General features: G+C 43.1%; 3 protein-coding genes and 1 non-coding gene across 7 annotated transcripts; 3 read left to right on the plus strand and 1 right to left on the minus strand.

Moving 5' to 3' along the window:
* The first annotated feature begins 178 nt into the window (after positions 1-178).
* On the plus strand, positions 179-12,793 carry rad54b (RAD54 homolog B). Of its 4 annotated transcripts, XR_015845683.1 has the most exons (18): positions 179-255; positions 794-956; positions 1,283-1,463; positions 6,344-6,538; positions 6,832-7,125; positions 7,213-7,375; positions 7,443-7,668; positions 8,207-8,293; positions 8,366-8,486; positions 8,566-8,705; positions 9,446-9,736; positions 9,816-9,979; positions 10,053-10,314; positions 10,398-10,464; positions 10,691-10,888; positions 11,003-11,600; positions 11,685-11,731; positions 11,882-12,793. XR_015845683.1 is itself a non-coding variant. In XM_088307562.1 (16 exons), the coding sequence occupies exons 2-16, from the start codon at positions 810-812 to the stop codon at positions 11,215-11,217; spliced, it is 2,751 nt and encodes a 916-aa protein (XP_088163688.1). In that variant the 5' UTR covers positions 179-255; positions 794-809; the 3' UTR covers positions 11,218-11,640. The 4 variants fall into 4 exon arrangements, 1 of the variants encoding a protein (XP_088163688.1); XR_015845682.1 differs by having other exon boundaries at positions 11,685-12,793; XM_088307562.1 differs by lacking the exons at positions 11,685-11,731; positions 11,882-12,793 and having other exon boundaries at positions 11,003-11,640.
* fsbp (fibrinogen silencer binding protein) lies at positions 2,345-6,117 on the plus strand. The gene is made up of 2 exons (XM_088307563.1): positions 2,345-3,179; positions 3,934-6,117. The coding sequence occupies exons 1-2, from the start codon at positions 2,773-2,775 to the stop codon at positions 4,502-4,504; spliced, it is 978 nt and encodes a 325-aa protein (XP_088163689.1). The 5' UTR covers positions 2,345-2,772; the 3' UTR covers positions 4,505-6,117.
* A 3,443-nt stretch (positions 12,794-16,236) lies between the features above and the next one.
* trnal-caa (transfer RNA leucine (anticodon CAA)) lies at positions 16,237-16,347 on the minus strand. Its single transcript has 2 exons — positions 16,310-16,347; positions 16,237-16,282 (listed from the first exon to the last, which is right to left on the minus strand). It is a non-coding gene; the product is annotated as a tRNA-Leu (tRNA).
* A 584-nt stretch (positions 16,348-16,931) lies between these two features.
* On the plus strand, positions 16,932-20,410 carry gem (GTP binding protein overexpressed in skeletal muscle). Its single transcript, XM_088306768.1, has 4 exons — positions 16,932-17,639; positions 18,116-18,192; positions 18,312-18,516; positions 19,499-20,410. Exons 1-4 carry the CDS (start codon positions 17,297-17,299, stop codon positions 19,777-19,779), a joined length of 906 nt encoding a protein of 301 aa, XP_088162894.1. The 5' UTR covers positions 16,932-17,296; the 3' UTR covers positions 19,780-20,410.
* Positions 20,411-21,900: the final 1,490 nt, after the last annotated feature.

The raw sequence follows: 21,900 nt of genomic DNA on the forward strand, positions 1-21,900 counted from the left end.
TAACAGAATGTAAACCCAAATTATAAAACAAACACTGGCAACGCGTTAAAATTCAGTGTTTCTGTCTCATAATGGGGCAACAAAACGAACGCACCTCTACATATTTCATCTCACCCACTTCCTGTCTTTCAACCAATCACATTTTACACCTCACTCAGCGGGAAAAAAAAAACAGGAAGAAAACAAATCAGCCGTGAAAACAAGCGAAGCTCAGAGTGGCAACGGTTTTACGAATGGTGACTTCTCCAACTTGGACTAAGTATGTTTTTAAAAATTTTTTTTACCCATCAATATTTTAGTATTGTGTTCAAGTTATCCTACCCGTAGGTCGTTTGTTTTAGGTTATTCAACTGTATAAAATATAATGATTATTACCGAACTCAAAAAGAAAGTTGTAGTTTATTTTTACATCATTAGAAAGGAAACATGATCCCATTAACTAATGAAGAGTTACGTATTTTTTTCCTTTCTGTAATGTTGAATCAACTGCAATGCTTGTAAATACCAGTATGATTTATTGTATGAATCGGTGTTTCTTACAATTTTTACGTCAAAGCACATCTTTTGAAAATTTCCCCATTGGGGGACTAATAAAGGCCATATTTGTCTTTATCTTTTACAGTAGAAATATTTCACTTCACACCACCAAACGGAAATGTCACAAAAGTGTTTATACAATACTGTAATATCAATGACAACACACTGGTTTGGAATAAATGATGTGTGTACATATATATATTATATAACATATGTATACATGTTAATGCATCTTTTCTATTCTTTTTTTAAACAGATAAACGGGTGATAAAATGAGGCGCTCAGCAGCTCCCAGCCAGTTGAGGGGTAATGCTGCAAAAAAGCCTTGTTTTTTCCCCCCAGGAGCTGCTTCTTCATGTACTGGTGCAGAATCCATGACCCAGTGCTGCAAATTTGGCTTGGACAGTGCCTTGAATAAGGTAAGCTGTCTTTAGCAGTTGTTTTAAAATGTGCATCTGTCAGATGGAACTTGGGGATCTGCAAAATAATTTGCAATAAATGATTTCATTTAAAAAATTGCATATGTACTTATGAGGACCAGTGAGCCAATAAAACAAACCTCGAATACAGATGATACAGTATGACCATATGTTTGATAGGATTTCGGATTCTGAGTGGGTCCTGGGAAAAATGTCGCCCCATTCAGAGGAAAAACAACTTGGGAATCGCTGATATACAGTATACAATGCGTATCTTTCCGAACTGTTCAAAAAGTCTTCCCTCCTGGTAACTACTCCCTTGTCAGGTCCAGCGAAGTCTTGCAGCTCCACCTCCGAACAAAAGCACGGGTATCCAGACAGCACCAGCTTTGTCCAAGGCTCTGGCCCGAGTACTCAGTGCAACTGAAAGTAAGGAGAACGTTGCTGTGACAGAACCGAGCGCTGATTCACAGGAGCTCACAACACCTCAAGAGAGCAGAGAAACTGGTAAGGAGAGCACCAACTTTTTTTAAATGATTGATCTCATATATAGCAAGTGAAGTCCTTTAAAAAAGAACATTTAGCAAATGGTCCATTTTTTTTAAACACGTTTATTGCTATGGTCCATAACACACAGTCCCTCAAAAAGTGAATGCGTCAGAGTGAATGTGAACCTCAGGGCTGGATCATAAACCGAATAATAAAGCACTGCACGTTTCACTGAACATTTTATTGAACTGAATACTGTACATTGTACTGAATTCAGTTTCCAGACATGGAGTCTCCCTCTGGTGGATAAACGGAATTATGCAAACACTTGCCTTCATTTTTCATCCAAGACCAGCAATATAAACCCTATTGTTTGTTTATCAAAAATAAAAAAACTACAGTTATTCAAAGACCACCAGAAGTTGTCACAAACCACGCGTATCGCTCGTATTTGCTAGGCAATACAAACAGGAAAAAAGACGGGCGCGCGCGTTGGACTGTGCTCGATCCTCCGCGGAGCTACACAGCGACAGCCGCGGGATCTGAATTCTGTGTTCGGCTCGTGATAAGCACACAAGCCGGCTCCCTGCCCGGCGAGAATAGCCAGCGTCTCTGTCTGCTTCTCCCACGGAGGGTTCATTGGCAGGATTTGGCCATGTAAATAAATAACTCGCGGGGGTGCTTTTTATTAACATGAAGCATCAACACGAGCCCCGCTCACGCGCATGCGCATCGCGCTCCCTTAAACTCCTCCCTGCGTCTAGTTAGTTAAACCCGCGCCGCTCACTCCTTCCAGCAGCACAGTCTCCCGACCCCAAATAAACTGATATGCACCGAATCACCCCCATTCCCCCCCCACCCCCCCCCGTGTATGTGTGTCACCATCTTTTGTTGTGTTTTGAGACGACGTGGCTTCGCTGTGCTCGGTTTGAGGTTTAGAGAGGCCGGGCTGTAAGTAGGTCGGGCTGGTTTTAAGCAGCTTAGCTACGTCAGTCTAAGCTGGGAGGAATTCATCCAAAACCCAGGGAGGTAGGCGGGGGCCTAAGCGAGGCTGGCCTAGTTAAGCCTGATTCTTATTGTGCACGGCAGAAGCCTGATTTTCTCGTGCAAGGCAGCAGAGGTAGCAAACAGAGGAGTGGTGGGGTTCCACGCTTGTGACAGTTCACAGCCAGTGTTTGATTTGGAATGGGTAGAGGAGGAAAAAGAGCTGTAGAGCAGTTAAATCGGTGTTAACTTTATGTCTCGGTGGACTAAGAGAATCCTGCAGCAAGACGAGAAAAGACAGGTGGGGGTTGGTGACAGCTGAAGGCCTGACTGGGGCTTTAAGATGGCATCCGGCTCGGTGTTCCTTTCGAGCATGGTGGGGAAAGCTCGCTCCTCCAACTTCACCCTCTCGGAGAAGCTGGACCTGTTGAAGCTTGTCCGGCCTCACGTTCGCATCCTGGAGGAGCACACCAACAAACACGCAGTCATCGTGGACAAGAACAAGTGCTGGGACACTGTGGCGGAGCGGTACAACGCCCTGGGGGGCGACAGGCCCCACCGCACAGCGCAGGGCCTCAGAACTCTTTACAAGAGGCTGAAGGAGTCGGCCAAACAGGAAGTGATGCAACGGAGGCACGCCCAGCCGGAGTACAGAGCGAGTATCTCAGAGCCAACCAGGAGAGTCATGGAGATGATCCCTCACCTGTTTCAACATGTGCCCATCCACGAAAAGGACCTGGCTCTGCGCAGGTACGCAGTGACTCACATGAACCAGCAGCAGATTAATTCTGTAGTCGAATCAAACAATTGAGCAGAAGCTGCTAAAAATGTTGGTAGTCGTATTGGGATTTTAAACCTTAAGAGAAGAATGAATGACATTGACATGACAAGAATGACATTTTTTAATTTCACTACTGTTTTACATTATTAGCAGAAATTAAAAAAGCATTAAACCAATTAATATATTTTATTGAAATGAATGACTAGGAATAGCCCTAACTGGGCTCCTAAACTCAAAAACTCAACTTAAATTTATTTGACGACCACAGCTGTTATAAAATGCTCCACATAAGATTGAACATACAACATATCCTCACAAAATACGATAAATTATAACACAAGTAAATAATTATCATTATTGAAGTCAACACTGACCAGTTGGAGGAAAACTGAAACTCCAATCGAGCAATCATGCGCGCTTGAAGTCTCGTTTTTCTACAAGCAAATATAAATGAATGTAAATAAACAACTGCAGTTTTTTAATCAGTTGTTGAATGAGTAAAGAAGCACAACAATGTGAATAGGTGTTTCTCAGCGAATAGCAGCGAAAGGGTTGAAAAAAAGTGACGTGTTGATTTGCAGACACCAATTATATATTTTTTTCCTACTTGGAGTACATGAAGGTGTTGGGTCGAACAGTTGTTTGAAGATTTTTTTTTTTAAATGCTTCAATAAAGCACATGTAGGTCATATTCTTATTCTTGTCGATGCTGTCCATCCTCAGATTATTATACATTAAGCACCCATCTCCCATCGAGCCTCCTGGCAGCAGCGCCTCTCTGGGCGGCCCTCAGGACTACTCAGCAGCCGTCCCCACCATTCCCCATGAGGTGGTCCATCTGGACACCGAAGACGATGTAAAACCGCCTCCAGATCTCCCACTCCCTTCCATGCAAGCAGAGCTGGGGCTGGAGGCGGGCCCGGAGCTGATGAGAGAGCAGGACGCGGACAGCATCCGGGATTATGACGCATCCTCGTCCCCCGCCCCTTCGTCTGTCAACATCCCCCTCTCTGCCTCGCCGCTGTCTTTACACCACGACTTCTACCCCAACAACATCTACCCCAACAACATCTACCCTCATCACGAGCCCGAACGCTTCCGCCCATTGCACCTGGCCAAAGAGGAGCACGAATTGGTGCTAGCCAATCACAGGAAGGTGGCAATGTACCTTGAGGAGAAGCGGGAGGGGCTGAAGAGGAAGCAGCAGCTGGAGGAGGAACTTTTGAGGGCCAAGATCAAAGTGGAGAAGCTGAAGGTGGCCCGACTTCGACATGGACTGCCCATCCCGCTTTAGCAAGAAGGAACATGCAGGGGAATAGAACAGGAGATAATAAACCCGCTTCCACCTCTTCCCTTTCAGAATATTTGACATGGACTTTGTCAAAAGGCATTGGAAGGCGACAAGTGACCACTTTTTAGCCCCCTACCGCGGCGGTACAGTACCTAAAGTTTAGGAAGACAGATTTCCGTCCAAGGATGAGTCACAAAAGATAATTCTCTTTTACATTATTCCGGACTGAGAATAGAAAGCGCCGAAAAGACACAAATGGCGCTTTGAGGAAAGAGCACAAAATACTGGACATCCTCAACTTAACCGTGCTTTGTCATATTAATTGACGGGTTCCACTGTGTGGCGCTGCAATGATGTCACGCCAATTACGTAGCGCCCGCACGCGCAGGTTCAGGGGTCGTATCTAATCTTGTTTGGAACCATAGAATGAAAATCAAACTTCCATACCGTGTGGTGGCTGAGGATCACCATTAGGTCATCAGTCTCTGTTCACGTTGCTGCTGTTGGAAAACCAACAGTGAAATATATGGAGCACTGTATATATATCTCTTTAAAAATAGCAAAGATGTCCCAAGGTAATGCAGTCGACTATACTGAGGCCATTTCTGCCAAAATGTGTCTCTAGTATGTTTACTCTATTAAAGTGGTATTTGGAATATCTAGAATAGTTGGAATAAGCTTGGCCGTCATTCCGCGTTCCATTCATTTATTCATCCGTTAACTAAGCAGTTTATATATTCGGAATAAAAACTCATCTGGTCATTTTACGTTGTTAAACTGTCCGAAATGTGTCACAGTGAGCCTTAAAACAATGTAGAGGGTCAAAGATTTATCAATAACTAACCAATTATCAGATTAATCGATTGTTTATGAGAATTGATTGAACGTTCAGAGACCTAAAATTTTCCAACTCGTTAGAAGTGCTGCCTCTCAAGAGCAAATATTCTCAGGTTTCTTTAGTCATCGGTGAAAGCAGGCTGAGTGTCAAGCCACAAACATCATTTTTGACTTTGGAAAACAATGATCAATATTTTGGCCTTTTTTCTGACACGCCCACGGACCAAACCAGAAATTGAATTATAAAAAGAATGTTAATGCATTTTATTCTGCACTGCCAAATTTTTTTTTTAAAGAAAGAGTCCTGCTGTATAAATGAAGAGATGCAAAATAAAACATGTTTACTTAAATCTGATTAATTGACAAAATAATCAACAGATTAATTGATGATTAAAAAAATTGTTAGTTGCCTCCTTAAAACAATTCTCATGCAGTGGGTCATTTTAAACGCTTTCATATTTGTAATGAAAAGTGAAACAGTCCAACAAAGTCTCACATCATGTCACCATGGCGATGATTTGGCCTCCCACTTTCCAGGCGTTCAACTTTGGAGGTTCCATTGTATACTGTCATATGTTCAGCGTTGTCTTGAAAATGAAATTGATTGCCAGTGAAACAAGGGAACTGCAGAATTTGTCTTGTGACCTTAATTGTTGTTTCTGAATACAAGTGATTCGGATGATGTCTTGTGTTCTCTGGAAATGACTGTCGGGTGTCGTTAGTTTTTGTTTGTCCATTTTTTTTTCGTGTCTTTTTCTATTAAAACACAGTTACTATTCTGAGGTTTTGAATTTTTTTCTTTATAAGCTTTTTGGATTTTTATTTTTCAATTTCATTTGACGTTTTTCTGTCCATATGCTGCAAGGGGAGCACTCTTATTGAATGCTTTGATGGCTTTATTGTGGATGTGAGTGCACAACTGGTGCAACAGTGACATCTGCTGATAAAGCCTGCAAGTGCATCCAGGATACTTTTCATCATTGTGTATTTTGCATTCTTCCACAGGCCCCACTCAAGGACGTGACGGATCAAATCCAGTCCCAAATGCAGAATACAACCAGGACATGGCACGGTACTTCAGCGTGATGTGGTGTAAGGCCAGCAAAAAGAAACACAAGCGCTGGGAGGGGGACGCCGTGTTGGTGACGAGGGGTCGCACGGCAACCCTGAAAGATATGGAGGGAAAGGACATTGGCCACGGTGAGATATTGTGATCCAATGTCACGTTTATTCACGAGAAGCGATGCAAAAAAAAACCCAAAAAACTAGTTCTATAATAATTGTGTTTTAGCCACATACAAAAGCGCAGAAACAAGCCTTTAGTTGGGATTTCTGCCTGTCACTATCCATCACTTGCAAAGATGGATGACCCAAACATTTTCATTATTGGACCAAATAAGTCTAATTGGACAGTTTCCTTCTTTTCACATAGTGGTTGGAATTCACATTTATAGCAAATAACAATGTTGTTATAGCACTGCCTGTCCTAATAGGTAGCGGCTACAAGATGTCAGTGCTGGCCTCTCTCGCTGAGGGCGAGACCCTGATGATCGGCGCCAAGGAGGTAGAAGTGATGGGAGTCATCGCCGCAGAAACATTTGCCACGGGACGTTGTTTCCAAGAAGCACGGGTGGAAGACGTCCTCCCAAAGACGACTCCCCCTCCTTCACGTCGCCTCACATCCAAACCTTTCTGCCCTCCTACGCTGTCGGGAAGAGCAGAGCATCTCGGATCTCGACAAAGGGAGGAAAAGATCGGCAGGCCTCGCCATGATCCACAAGCTGCTGGTGTGTTTTCCTTCCTCTGTCTTCAATCACATTATTCAACCAGGTTGTTATATATTCAAATTAAGTTTTCCTTTGTTTCATTCTCAGGTGCTCTGGTGATGCCTCGCCCCTCTCCCAACCACCAATGGTCTAATAACAAGTCAGGACTTCCCGTGGTTGATGTCGTGGTTGACCCGCATCTGACTGCTCAGCTGCGCCCCCATCAGAGAGAGGGCCTGCTCTTTCTCTATGAATGTGTCATGGGCATGAGGTATCACGATCAACCGTTCACTGGTTTAGAGTCTTTTCCGATAATCGGATTGCGTTTGTATCTTCAGAGCTGCCGAACGCTACGGGGCTATCCTGGCTGATGAAATGGGTCTGGGGAAGACCCTTCAGAGCGTTGCTCTCTGCTGGACTTTGCTCAAGCAGGGTCCGTATGGCGGAAAGGCGGTCGCTAAGCGTGTGCTGGTGGTTACTCCAGGTAGCCTGGTACAGAACTGGGGCGCAGAGTTTAACAAGTGGCTGGGCCGTGAGAGGATCAACGTGTTCACTGTGGATCAAGTGAGGAGACTTACGAGTTTAGACAAGTGTTTATTGAGCACATTAATTGATATTGGACATCACCTGACTGTCACAGAAATTATTCTGTTGTAAAAATGACAACAGGCCGTTGTGCATGTTTAATTAGAGTAATTACATTTTGTCATCAAGTGGAAGAACATTTAATTGTTTTGCCTTTCACTATAAGTTGGAGGAATAAATAGATGCATTACTACTACATTTTTTTATAATCAAATTGTTAACAGCATCTCCGTATTGTCCATAATCCTCCATAAACCAAGAATTAAGCCGTCAACTATCATACGGAATGACTGATTTAAGAAAAATATTTGCTGTTGGCGGTCTGCTTTTGTCTACAGTTGTCTGTTGGTGATCATTTGCAGTTCTAGTCACAGAAAATGTGTAAACACCGTTTTTAAAAGCTGTTTTGTTTATGATCTGACTAAATTATGCAGGCATGCTTAACTAATATCGTGACCAGTGATTGAATTTACTTGGACTATTCTCATGATGGCTGTCTATTACTTGTTGTATTAAGGACCACAGGATCGAGCAGTTTGTATTGTCTCCTCTGCACAGCGTTCTTGTGATCAGCTACGAAATGCTGCTGCGCTGCCTCGAACAGGTTTGCGCACCTCCTGACTACACCTTCTCTTGTGGAATCACATTTGCTTAATGCCACCTTTTGTGTTCTAAGGTGCAAAAAGTGGAATTTGGTCTGATCATCTGCGACGAGGGTCACCGATTAAAGAACAGCAGCATCAAAACATCCTCGGCCCTCAGCAGCCTGAGCTGCACTCGCAGGGTCATACTAACAGGTGTGCTTGAGATGCAGCTTTCTTGACTGCCGCGAGAAATTGACACTCTGTGGCTAAATTTACTGAATGTATCTTGAAGGCACCCCAGTGCAGAATGATTTGCAGGAGTTCTACGCCATCATAGAGTTTGTTAATCCGGGCATACTTGGCTCCAGCACTGCGTATAAGAAGGTTTTTGAAGAGCCCATTCTTCGTTCCAGGCAGCCTTCCTGCTCAGAGGTGATGTTCACTCGCTCGCTCACTCACTCATCTCGTCACATACAGTACATAATATTTCTGGAGACTTTATTAGATACTCGTGCACTGTATTAGGTATCGGTACTCAGTATCGGAACTCAGTATCGACAAGTACTCAAATGTAACAATTTGTACTCATACTCGTGTATATTTGATTCAAAATGCATTTTAAAGGGGATCAATTACACAAAGATTTTTGCTACTATTAGCGGGAGTCCACCGTAGTTAATTATTAAATTAATAGTTATTACATATTTATTATCATTAAGAAAAGAAAATTCAGTGTTTCAATTCAAAAAGTGCGACTCATTTATACAGATTCTATAAATATGTTTTGATTGTTTGCTATCAACATCAAAATCATTTATAAAAATTATGTAATTGTTTACTCTGTGTACGTAGGAAAAAAAATGTCTGTTGCTTTTACATAAAATAAGCATGGACAAGGAACGTATCATTCAAATTCTGTTTCATCAACATGGCTACGATTTTATTTTGTGCAATATTCATGTGAAGCGCGATTTTAATGCATGCAATCAGACCATACCTTTTTTTTTTTTTTTGTACGTCAAGCCAACAGACTTTTTTTTCTCCTCTCCTATTGTGTAATAAATTGATCTAAAATGAGTTTTCCACAATGTTGTAGTTTATTGAGATGGATAACCTTGTGACACTTTCAAATCAATGTATGAAACCAAACCGATGTGCCACTCTGTCAATAGGAGGACAGATCTTTGGGAGCCGAGCGAGCGTCCGAGCTCTCTCGACTTACTGGCATGTTCATCCTGAGGAGGACACAGGAGATCATCAACCGCTACCTTCCGCCGCGCCTGGACTGGACTTTGTTCTGCCGACCATCTCCGCTGCAACAAGACATCTACATGCATCTGCTCAGCCACAGAGTCTTCCGAGCGTGCCTTCAGGGCTCCATGCAAACGCACACACACCTGGCCTGCATCACCGCACTGAAAAAGCTGTGTAACCATCCTGCTCTGCTTCACGCCACCGTCATGGTGAGCCTGTCGGACTCAGTCAGACAGACAGGCACTTTTGTCTTGTTAAAATTCAAATGTGATGCAATGTGATTTTTAGGACAAAATGAAGTGTGATTTTGAGGAGAGCTCGTTACATGAAGGCCTAGCACAGTTTTTTCCGGAAAACTACTCTTCAGATAGCGTCAACCCTGATGATTCGGGGAAACTTTTGGTTCTGTTGGACCTACTGAAGACCATCAAAAAGTTCAGTCCATCTGACAGGTGTGTCCTTTTAAAGTCTGTGCACTTGTGTGTGTTGCTGTCTCTGGTATGACAAAGCTTGTGTCTCCTCCAGGGTGGTTTTCGTGTCCAACTACACTCGGACGCTGGACATGCTGCAGAAGCTTTGCGTGAATATGAGTTACACGTTCTGTCGGCTCGACGGACAAACGCCCACCAACCAAAGGCAGCGGCTGGTCGACGGCTTCAACAGTCCTCACTCTCCCAGTTTCCTGTTTCTGCTCAGCTCCAAAGCTGGTGGCGTAGGGCTAAATTTGGTGGGGGCTTCCCACCTGGTACTCTATGACCTAGACTGGAACCCGGCCAATGATATTCAGGTTAAACTACAAAAAAGATAAATCCTTGATGATTATGATTTGTTTTGCTGCATTGGAATTTTCTCTTCTTTGCTTTGTTTCAGGCGATGGCACGAGTATGGCGAGATGGACAGAAGAAGACGGTGCACACCTACCGTCTCCTGACCGCAGGTATCATCCTTTTGTATTTTGGTACATAACGTGCACATGCACATATTTTATTCCTGCACCTTGTTTGTCCACCCTTCATGGTAACCAGTCCAGGGTGGACCCTGCCCCTCAGCCAAAGTCAGCTGTGATAGGCGGCAACTCCTAATGAGGAGAAGCACTATAGAAAATGTATGGATGAAAAATGCAGCACATTGCCAACCAGACTAATCGGTAGGGTTATTTTTAGGCACCATTGAAGAGCGCATTTTCCAGCGGCAAGTGTCCAAACAGGGGCTTTCCGGGACAGTGGTGGACCTCGGCAAAGGCTCAGAGCACGCCAGCTTCTCCACCAGCGAGCTACGAGATCTCTTCAGCCTGACCGATACGCCATCTCTAACTCATGACCTGTTGAACTGCAGCTGCGACATGGACGGCTCAGTCAATGGTAGGCCCATTTGTAATCATTAAAAAAAAAAAAAATATATATATATATATATATATATATATATATATATATATATATATCCGCACATTCATCGTATTTTTGCTTTCTGCTCAGATATTAAACAGGAAGATCAGGTTTCTGATAATCGGCCCTGCCAGCTTGGTCGCGACCGCGGCGGTTCGGCCCAGAAGCACCTCAGCATGTCCGAGCTGATGCAGTGGAGACATTTCTCGGGCGACGCCCACACCTTTTCTGACGCTTACCTCGATCACGCCCGAGACCACATCACCTTTGCCTTTCAAACCACCATCTCTCACATGGACCAGTAATCACAGTTGTTCGCCTCCAAGACTACTTGGGATTATTTTTTTAAAAAAAATTCAATTTTATCTTTATTTTGTTATCCCAATTTAAAGTCAACAGTGTTCAGTTTAAGTTGACACTGTCTTTTTTTCTTCCACACTATTATCCAGATTGTAGTTTTGCAATGGGGTAGAACTGCATTTGTCATTCTAAAATGTTTTTTGCTTGTTATTTATGCCCTGAAGAGGGTCAAAATGTTTAAAACATCTCTCTAAGTGAAACAGTGCAATTTGTGGAACTGTACATCTTGCTCGCTTAAAAACGTGAGTTGAAATTGCTAGGAAGTAACAGGATTGATGGAGTTGTTCCTCGGTGAACAGGATCTCAGGCCTTCCCAGTGTTGTGGCTGGTAAGTCAAATGGCCATTAAATCCAATGAATTATAAATAAAAGTGATTTGGAAACCTTGATTCTTTTTTTGTTCATTGTTTCAGGGCTCACGCATTCTGCTCATGTGCCGTTCCTGTTGCGACCATTTAAGGTAAAAAAACTGTTTTGCCGACAGCAGTTAATCTTAATGATGAGGCATGTTTTGGTGCTGTGTGCTGAGAAGTTATACAGAGCATCAATTTGGAGTCGTTTAGTTTAACCCACACCCCCCCCCCCCCCCTCCTGCGTTGTAATCATCCAGATGATGAGTTGACAGTTTTCACAGAACGATAAGCTTTTCCATGGAGACTCTTTCTCATGCTGTGACCTCCCACATTACGGTTCATTGAGTCACAGCGGTTAAGCGATGTGGGACACTCATCAGCCTCGTTCGTCGGTGCTACTCGCCACTGAGCCGCCGCGTGGGAGTTACGTTCTCGTGCTTTCTGCGTGTGCTGCGTATGGGTTGCATTCAACTGTGTTGTTACATAAAATGGCTAATTATTATTTATTTGACATCACCGCGCCACTATTAGGCAATTTTTTTGTGCAATAACTAGGTTTCGGGGAGGTTCGGCTTTTCGCGTCACAAGGGCTCTATTATCTCACAGTGAATTATTACTCTACATCCCCATGTGATGACTATTTTATTCAACTCCTTTCAGACTGACTTGAAAAGGTGTCCATGGTAATAGTTCTTTTTTGTGGCATCCTTGTATCAAACTCATGTTTGACCCAATTATGTATTGTGAGTCAGTTGAGGAAAATTGACAATCACTTGATTGATTTTTTTTTTTTTTTTAGTTTTTTTTTAATGATAGCATCATCTATTGATCCAATTATAGTTAATACATTTTTACAGGGTCATTGCCGAGACAGTAGTTCAGAATAGTCCTAGAGAAATTATCCTGTTCTATTCATGAAAATCCATCCATCCGTAATTTGGAATATTTAATTTATTTTATTATTTTTTTTACATTTATTATTATACTAAATAGAATAGGAGAGAAGGTCTCTGGATATTCTGAACTCCTTTTACTGTAACAATGCTGGACAAATGCAATAACTAAAATTCGTTAGCTAGAGTCGATGCTAACATTGAAACACAGACGTAAAAAACATAACTGCTGAGCCCTTTAAATAATCTTTGTTGCTAATCAAAACAGCAGCACAAGAGAACATAAATAGTCCTAAATAAATTGTGTGTGTGTGGGGGGGGGGGGGTGATTTACGGAATGTTGTAAGTTACCGAATGTTCTGAAGTTCCCTTGGCAGTATTAAAGATTAAGATCAAGTCAAGGATTACGTTCTAATATCACTTCGCAGTGTTGAGTGTGTTTTGCAATAATATTTTGGCGTGTGTGTTCATGCATGCGTGTGTGTTTACAAAATGGACCAGTGTCCACAAAGTGCTTTATCTTCCAATTAATTTGCTCTTAATTTGAAAAGAAAAATGTACTGTTACCAAAAGTCAAATTTGAAACGCCACTGCCACCTAGTGGCAGAAAAATAACCTCAACACGCATCAGAGTCAATTTTCCCTTCTCCTTTTTAACTCCAATTTCATAAATGACTATGAAATTACTGAATCAATCAGCTCAACTCGTGACCCCATAGCGAGGGCTGGATGGTAGCTTGTTTCTGAGCTCCTCTTGTGCCAGCGAGCGACTGAACACGTGTCAGACAAACAAGTGTGGCCCGCCCGATTGATCCAAATGATGTCTCGGGGCCATGTGTCTGATGAGCGCACGAGATGGAGTTTATTCTAAAGCTCTTAACCACTCTCAATCCGCCCCACCCCCTTTTTAAGCCTGCCAGCTCAAAGACCTGCCGTATGGATTTGAATGAATAACTCCACTGCTGGGGGGGAGGCATGCAGATGTTTTGATGAGAAACTAAATGACGGATTGGATCTTTATTCCCTGTGATCCCTGAATCTCTGAATGAAGGGGTAGTCTGGCCAAACCGGTGGTATTAACCCTCATCGTGGTTGCATGTCTATATTTCATTCATGATCTCTTAAAGAATCGTTGACATTTAAGCTGCACGAGCTTACAGCCACGTGCATCAGGCTGCACATACCGCTCAGGCCGCCAAATATATTATCGTCTGTCGCTTCAATGACACGCTGAAGGCTCATGGGTGTGATCTTGGCGAGGAACAAATCGGTCACATGGCCTTCATTGTGCCGCGGCCTTCATGGCTCTAGCATACTGTCTTATATTCATGCACGCTCCCCCGTCCACGCCGCACTTTGCCCTTCACCCTATTTATGACCTCTCGGTGTACAGACAACCTGAAACGGCTCTTCACACTGCTGCATAGTCACTGATCTTTCTATGGTTGAAATTCAGATGATTTTTGCTCGGACCTGACAGCTGAGATTTTTGGGCGGTTTTCTGCATGTGCCTAAAACTGGAACTGTTAGAATCGGAATGAGCAGCTTTGGTGTGAAAAGTTCAAACAATACGTAACCTTTGTTCCGCTCAGCTTTAACCGGGGCAGCTTAAACAACAATGCGCGTTATTAAACAGAATTAACTATCCCAAGAATCTCCTATTCATGTTTCCCATTCAGGGATTTTACTTTCCAATTCTCTTTTGAAAACAAAATCCACACACATTCAAGCATTTTTTTAGTTCTCCATATGAGAGGCCAAGTATTCTTGCTTCATGCTGCAGTTTATTCAAACGGCTCTCATTATCATTAGCGTATTATAAAAGAGCTAGCTTCATGCTAACATACAATAGGAAATGCCATAGATGAGCTAATGTAAATTAGCATTGTAATGGTCGTTTTAAACCATCAAGCGACTGTTACTTTAAGCCAAACAGTAACATACAAAACACACAAACTACCACATCACTTAAAGATGTCATTTCTCTTCTCTCAAAATTTTTTTTACTAATCTTCTCTTTCTTCCTCAGTGAACTTTATGATGGGGTCAAGCGGTCGCTTAATCACTTTTACCTTTAACTTGCCCTATTGGTCCAATTATGGTAAGTTAATTTGGATCATTTACTGTGGCAGACTTCATGAGCTCTCACAGCACACTTATTTTGACACTGTCGTTGAGAATCATGGACGTAAAACACCTCTCAATCACAAGGAAGTAGTACTTTTACACAAATAAATGATGAAAAGTTAGCTTGTGTGATTAATAAAATGTAACCATTCGGCTCTAGGACAGATTATTTCTATTTACATGACTGTTTGTCTTTTGGAATCAAATTGTCAGCCATCGTCTCAGAACATATTGTGCCAATTGTGTGCTGTCCCCATGTTGACTGTCCCAGCATACGAGACAGAACACTGCGGTCACTTTGTATGTGGCTATCTGTCTAAACTAAGCGTCGAGACCCTGCCAATGCGCAGTATGAAAGCCTCTGACCCTGGTCACGCTCCTGCATTTAAGGATTTAATGTCGCCACCGTCGTCTGTCAGCCAGATGAGATCAGAGCAGAAGGCCATGGTGGATGAGATCACTCTGATACACAAGCGCTGCACAACAAAAACAACAGCGGAGAAAGACGTGTAATCCCACAATTAGTGCAATGGCTCTCCAAGATCACGCCAGGTTAAAATAAAACGTCATTCATAAACTTGCACCCGGTACTTTTCCAATCCGACAACAACATGCTGGGTATTCTTCTCAGGTTTGACCTTTAAGTCTCTTTTCAGAGCTCATTAATGTTAAGATCCTGCATGTTTGCACACAAACAAACAAACAAAGGTGTGTCCATTTGTTTGATATAAAACTGAGTTATCAGCTTGGAGCAACAATTGTATCTCTTTCCTCAGACGAACTGTTTAGTGCTGGCAGTATTTTTGACTCATGATATGATCTCGACCTTTTATAGGTTGGCCCGAAAGTTGCTAGTAGTATATATATTATAAATATAATATCTAAATATTGTAGCTGGCAAAAAACGTCCTAAGTTATTATGGTGGAGAAGAAAATCAGAAAATTATGTTACTGTGTAGGTCATCTACAAGCAATATATATATCCCAAATTCGTCTCCATGACAATACAGTAAATGTTGTGCCGTAAATGGTCGGTGTGCCAAAAACTAAAAAGCAAATTAAGGACAAAATGACTAAGGTCCGACACATGGATTTTTTTTTTTTGGTCAATGCGGATTAAGAAAATATTGGCTATGTAATGAATAAAATAACTTTTTTTAACGCAACAAAAAATATCTAAATTACCAACGGAACATTTCACTTGTAATAATTTATCCTTTAGTGATTATTTAGCTTTAAAACAAACAGATAAATCAGCACAAACTCGGATTTTTTTTTTTTTTTTTTAACACTTGAAAGTGGCTCTGGATCCCAATTATTAGTTGATCTTGTCGTGGGGAGCGACACTTGATTTTCTTTTTTAAAATGTAAATTAGGCTAGTTGTTCGCAGAGCACTTTCATAGACTCCTTTTTTTTTTTAAATAGGTCCTTAAAATATTTATTTAATTTTACACTTTGTGGATCTGGAAACACCCGAGACACCAAATTATTTATATACTAGCCATTAAAAACTCAGTAAACAAGTCCCTTTAAATACACATTTTACCTCAAAAGGTTTATCATCAATGTTTATATACCCCCCAAAAAAACTTGTCAGGAGTGGGATTTGAACCCACGCCTCCATTTGGAGACCAGAATTCCCATCTGATTGGAAGGAGTGATTCCTTGAGTCTGGCGCCTTAGACCGCTCGGCCATCCTGACTGGTTGGTGACGAGAGGAAATGTCATAGCCGATCAAAATACAAAGTAAATGCGCTGGTACGCCGTATGAGTTTTGATGATGGTAAGAAGCAGAACATTTCCTGTTTTAGATTTGGTTAGAATTTTAAACAATGCAAATAAGCAGAGCTTGGCACATGAAGCCGCCTCGGGGATGGACTGCCCAGCTCTGCAAAAAAGTGATATCATCTGTAGTCTTTAAAAAAAAAAAAAAAATCTTTATTAGGTCGACTGTACATGAACAGTTTTTTGTTGCTGGACTGCCATTGTGATGTCACAACCAGAGACGTCAACCCATACCTGACAAAGTTAGAGTGTTTGTTTTTCGGGGCTGTGGATGCCCCCCCCCCCCACACACACACACATAACTCTCCAACTCGAATTGTCAGACTCCCCTGCTGCTGGCAACCCGAAAGTGAAAAGCACATTCAGTGTGAATAACAGCAAGACACATTTCCAAGTGTCGGCGCTTGTATAAGAGCAAACCTATTAGGCCGCTTTCTATATTAGTGCATAGGTTGTGTAATCGTTTTCTCAATGCACGTACAAATCTGTGGGCCATTAGTGTGCATGAGTGTTGGTGTGAGAGTGCACTGTGCATCGAACCCCCCTCCGTGAGAGTGGATCTATCCCTCCTGTGACTGAGTGAGAGAGGAGGAGGACCTCGCCATATAAACATGCAGGGAAACCCCAGCCTGCATGAGCATTACGGGATTAATTGAGAGCACCAAGAGGACACAACACGCTCCATTTCACTGGCAACATGTTCCTCAACTCATCCTCATAGCAAATGCAGTGACTGAAGCCAAGCTGTGGGGGGGAATTTATAAATTCATTTAAAACAGTTAACAAAGTGGTATTTGTGGGTATTCATTTTTTTTAAAAAGTCCAAGTAGTTGATTTTGATTGCGTATTTCGTAAACGACGCGACAATGATGTCCAGCGTGCGCCGGCACAGCCTCCGCCTCCAGACGGAGATCCACCGCTGGAGCATCTGCGACCCGGGCAGCCGCCTGCTCCCGGACAGCCTCTTCGCCCGCGTCCCCGCTTGCATCTCCCGATCCAAATCGTGCGCCAGCTCCGCCGGAGAGTCCGAAGGAGGCAGCAGCCGCGGCAGCTGGTCCTCGTCGTCCGACTCGGTCATCTCCGCCGACTCGGTCAACCCGTACCGGGTGGTGCTCCTTGGGGCCGGCGGGGTCGGAAAGACCGCCTTTGCTTGCATCTTCTCCGGGGCCGCGGACAGCATGGACAGCGATGACTGCGAGCTGTGTGGAGGTGAGCCACGCACTCAAAATCTAACAATCACACTCACAGCAAAAAACACACCAAAACAATGTCTCCCACTCACCTCATCTAACAGGACAGGCTGCACACCTGCGACCCAAATGAGAATAAGCGCAATAGAAAATACATGGATGGACGTACAATTAAGTTAAATTTAGATTTGCTGCCATAGAGACAGAACTCCTTTGTGAACCAAGTACCACCATTGTTTCGCTTCCATTAATGATCTAAATCCAAACTGTAGTCTTCTCCGTATGATTCATCCATCCATCCATTTATCGAAACCTCTTCATCGTCACGAGGGTCGCGGGCGTGCTGGAGCCTACCGATCTGTCTTCGGGCAGAGGCAGACAAAATGCAAACTATGACCACAATAATGAACATTTTAAAGAAATTAATCTTTTTAAAATTCATAATATTAGATTTTTGTACATTTTCAACATATTGTTGTTTTTGCATTATGTCAGATGAACTGCGCGAGAGGGAGCTTGACGTGGATGGGGAGGCTGCAACAATCACTTTGTTGGACACATGGGATGCAGAGGTGAGTCAAACCAGCGCCGGAGTTAACAATACCTCGGGCACGGGTGAATTGTGTCGTTGGTCCTGCTCATAATCCCTTCATCATATTGATCATCCGCTATGTGTGTGTGTGTGTTGCAGAATGACAGTGAATGGGCTCAGGAGCGCTACATGCAGTCGGGCGACGCCTTCCTGCTGCTGTACTCAATAACCGACCGATCGTCCTTTCTACGGGCGTCCGAGCTGCGCATCACCCTGCGCCGCCTTCGACCCGCCCAACACACGCCCATCATCCTGGTGGGCAACAAGTGTGACCTGGTGCGACGAAGGGAGGTTTCTACCCACGGTAAGAACCCTCAACGACCCGACACCAGTTCTAATGCTATTTCAATTCACAAATTCCCAAGAACAATTTAAGTCAATTTTAATCAAAACATTAAGTGCCAAAGTCGTGTTATGTCGTTTGATACACTTTTCTCATTGGGAGCATTTGATATGATTCTGATGTGCACTTATCTGATTTCATAGACTGAAACCACTGTTCAGATATAAGAGGTGTTACGAAAGAACAAATATCAGCATATCAGCATATTACTTGAGATGGTTATATACCCAAAATGCAGTTTTTCTCTGGATTTTGGGCAAAGTGGCTGAATTTCTTCAAATGTGTTCTCCTGCTAATAACTAGAGAATGAAAAAGGCAGAATCAAACTTTTCAAGATTCTGTCATTTGTTAGATTCATTCATGGAACAAAATATTTGGTGGGTCTTGAAAAATCATTCAAGATACTCAAAGCCTGCTGGCACTCTCGAGTTGTGATCAGTGCTTATGGGTTCTAAAATTTGGACCAGAAGCAGATGGATGGAATGTTTCGGTAACCTCACCTCGTCGGAGAAAAAAAATTAATTAAAGTGAGCAAAAGCATTACAACAATATATATATGTCTTTGAAAAACCACAGTATTTAGAAAATAAAACATGAACAAGTAAAATTCTTTTCAAGTTCGGCGGGCCGAATTAAAACGTTTAACGGGCCGCATGTGGCCCCCGGGCCATAGTTTGCCCACGCCTGTTCTATATTGTCAGTTGAGTAAATTTTTTGGGGGGCACCTATCTTCCATTATTTTCTGAAAACAAACCTATTTGGTAAAGCCAAGAAGCAATGTTCAAGCGAGCTGAGGCGCGCCCCCAAGTTTCGAAGCCCCAAGGACCCACTTTGATAAGCGCTGGTTCGAACGTATGCAATGCCGTGCCAAAAGCATAAAATACAAATACAAGGCTCCAGCTCTATGCCGTTTTCCTTTTCACACTTTAAATTCCGCCTCCAGAGGGCCGCGCCTGCGCCGCCGTCTTCGACTGCAAGTTCATCGAGACCTCCGCCGCCATGCAGCACAACGTGTGGGAGGCCTTTCGCGGCATCGTGCGACAGCTACGACTGCGGCGGGACTCCAAGGACGCCAAAAGCGGCGTGCGCGCCGCCTGCAGCTCCCGCCGGGAGAGCCTCCCCACCAAGGCCAAGCGTTTTCTCGACAAGATGGTGGCCAGGAATAATCCCAACGTGGCGTTCTGGCTCAAGTCTAAATCCTGCCACGACTTGTCTGTTCTTTAGGAGTAACGATTGGCACGTAAAGACTGCGGACTGGACTGCGTGGGCTTGTGGGAAAGATGAATCCTACGATGAGGGGGCTACGATAGAACAGTTTGCTGGACTCGATGGCAGCATTTGCTGTTCACAGGAACCGATGGACAAGGAGGACCACGTATTTGTGTCTCTCTCATACCTCTCTTGGTATTTGTCTGTTGACCCCTGTAAGCGTTCAAATGATGTATTTTTATAGTGTAAGGTGCAAAGTAGACCAAAAATAACAGTTAGCGCTCAAACACTCACGACAAAGATTTTTGTTATAGTGCAGTAACTCCATGATCGGCCAGTAAGAGAAATGTGAGAGAGAGTGAGAGAGAGGTTTTTAGCGTATGAGTTGTTTTGTCGTGTGAGAGGGAGGTTTGTGTAATTGTGTGGAGGGTTTTTGTGTGTGTGAGTGGTGATATATTTTTAGTTAATTATGTGTGAGAGGTTTTTGTTCAGTGTGATTTTTTTATATGAGAGTTATTCCCTGTGTGTGACAGGTAAATGTTTTCTTTGGAAGCACTTCATATAAGCGCAATTCCCTGCCGTGTTGCCACTTGTATGTGCCGTCGCTTCCCATGTCGCTTCTTTCAATAAAGATCAGAAGAAAGTCTTCTTTGTGTGTTCCAGTGTGTGACTCAGATTGCACACACATGACGAGCCCTAAAAATAACGCACGCCACAGATGAGTCACAATGTGATAATGTCACGGTGAATATTGAAAAGATCAAATTACCGTAGCGCGCGATTGGGTGCTCAAGGCCTGACGGGAGATCCGGGTCGCGGCTTGACACCGATTCGTGGCCTTGTTGGAAAATCTGTGAAAAAGAAAAATCTGAGAGAATATGTTGCCAGGGTAACGTTCACAGGATTTATGGAAGGCCGTGTGAGCAGTTTTTCGATTCGAACCAGTGCACAATTGTGCCCCACTTGAAACTGGATATCAAATCTAAACTCAAACAACTTCTGATGATTATGCATGAGTTACTAGCAGCGGTCAAGGCCTTGTCTGCTGGCCGAACATAATGAAGATATCATGATCATATCATTGATGTCGTATTATATTTGGAATTTTTCGGTTAGAGTTTTCATCCAATCAGAATTCAGATAGCTCGTGTTGCCAGGCAGATTTCAAGATACCAGTAGCACACACTATTCATCCGAGGCATTCAATTACAATCGTGCGGGCGCCTGTTCTGTATCTAAAGGGGGCTTTTACCGTTGATAGACAGTTGCCATAGCCAATCAGATCACGAGTTGATGACAGTAAGGTCTTTTTGCTGGCACGAAAGTCGTAACTGGCGACCGTTCGAAAATCTGAACTATATTCTTGATTTTTTTTTTTAAACCACAATGGTCAGAGGAGAGAAAAGTACAGATTTAATTGCCGAGACTCTTGCAACGCCATTTTCAAGTGACTTTTTGTTCATTATTTCTCCAGCCGTGGTGTCGTAAATGATGCTATTTTGAGGGGGATTCATTCAAGTCGGACTAAGTAGGACTTCACTGAAGGCCACCGTATGAAATGGATACTAGTAAGACTAAATTGAAATCTGTGCACTGCTAATACTATTACAGAAAGGGAAGGTGCTGACTTGTAGAATTTTATAATGTCACTAGTAATTATTTACACTACACTAGTAATTATGATACAAGTACTATAGTATAGCGCTACATGCACTTTGCATTGGTCATCTGATTTTAGAACCGCTTCTGTTTTCAAAGCAATCCTTTGGTGAGGAGAGAGAACTAATTATCAAGGATATGCAATAAATTCTCAAACATCTTTTCATAAGGAAGTGTGTGTGTGTGTGTGTGTGTGTGTTCCACCACCACGCAGGGTCCTCCCAACTTGTCAAGCACATGCTGCCCTGCGTTCTTACATAATCCATGCGAATGGGACGCGCTTGTGCAAAGTGTCGACAGTCGCAGGTTGTGTTTAAACTGCCCCGATGCTGTAAAACGGTGACTCATTCACAGGCGGCGCGGTTAAGAATTCACACACATTGTCGCCTTTTTCGTCCTCCTCCGCAGGATGTTGCGAGATCGCGGAAATATGCTTGGAAATCTACTAAGGATGTTTAGTGGGAATTGAGGTCAGCT

The sequence above is a fragment of the Idiotropiscis lumnitzeri genome, chromosome 10 (assembly GCF_059441095.1).
Source record: "Idiotropiscis lumnitzeri isolate Australia: NSW breed Sydney's pygmy pipehorse chromosome 10, RoL_Ilum_1.0, whole genome shotgun sequence".
Lineage (NCBI taxonomy): Eukaryota > Metazoa > Chordata > Actinopteri > Syngnathiformes > Syngnathidae > Idiotropiscis > Idiotropiscis lumnitzeri.

Excerpts from the sequence above, each read along its gene's own strand:
- rad54b (XM_088307562.1), top strand. The coding sequence starts at position 810 with ATGAGGCGCTCAGCAGCTCCCAGCCAGTTGAGGGGTAATGCTGCAAAA. Across the intron at positions 1,464-6,343 it reads TCAAGAGAGCAGAGAAACTG|GCCCCACTCAAGGACGTGAC; the intron begins GTAAGGAGAGCA and ends ATTCTTCCACAG. Across the intron at positions 10,889-11,002 it reads CATGGACGGCTCAGTCAATG|ATATTAAACAGGAAGATCAG; the intron begins GTAGGCCCATTT and ends CTTTCTGCTCAG.
- fsbp (XM_088307563.1), top strand. The coding sequence starts at position 2,773 with ATGGCATCCGGCTCGGTGTTCCTTTCGAGCATGGTGGGGAAAGCTCGC. Across the intron at positions 3,180-3,933 it reads AAGGACCTGGCTCTGCGCAG|ATTATTATACATTAAGCACC; the intron begins GTACGCAGTGAC and ends GTCCATCCTCAG.
- gem (XM_088306768.1), top strand. The coding sequence starts at position 17,297 with ATGATGTCCAGCGTGCGCCGGCACAGCCTCCGCCTCCAGACGGAGATC. Across the intron at positions 18,193-18,311 it reads TGGACACATGGGATGCAGAG|AATGACAGTGAATGGGCTCA; the intron begins GTGAGTCAAACC and ends TGTGTGTTGCAG. Across the intron at positions 18,517-19,498 it reads AAGGGAGGTTTCTACCCACG|AGGGCCGCGCCTGCGCCGCC; the intron begins GTAAGAACCCTC and ends TTCCGCCTCCAG.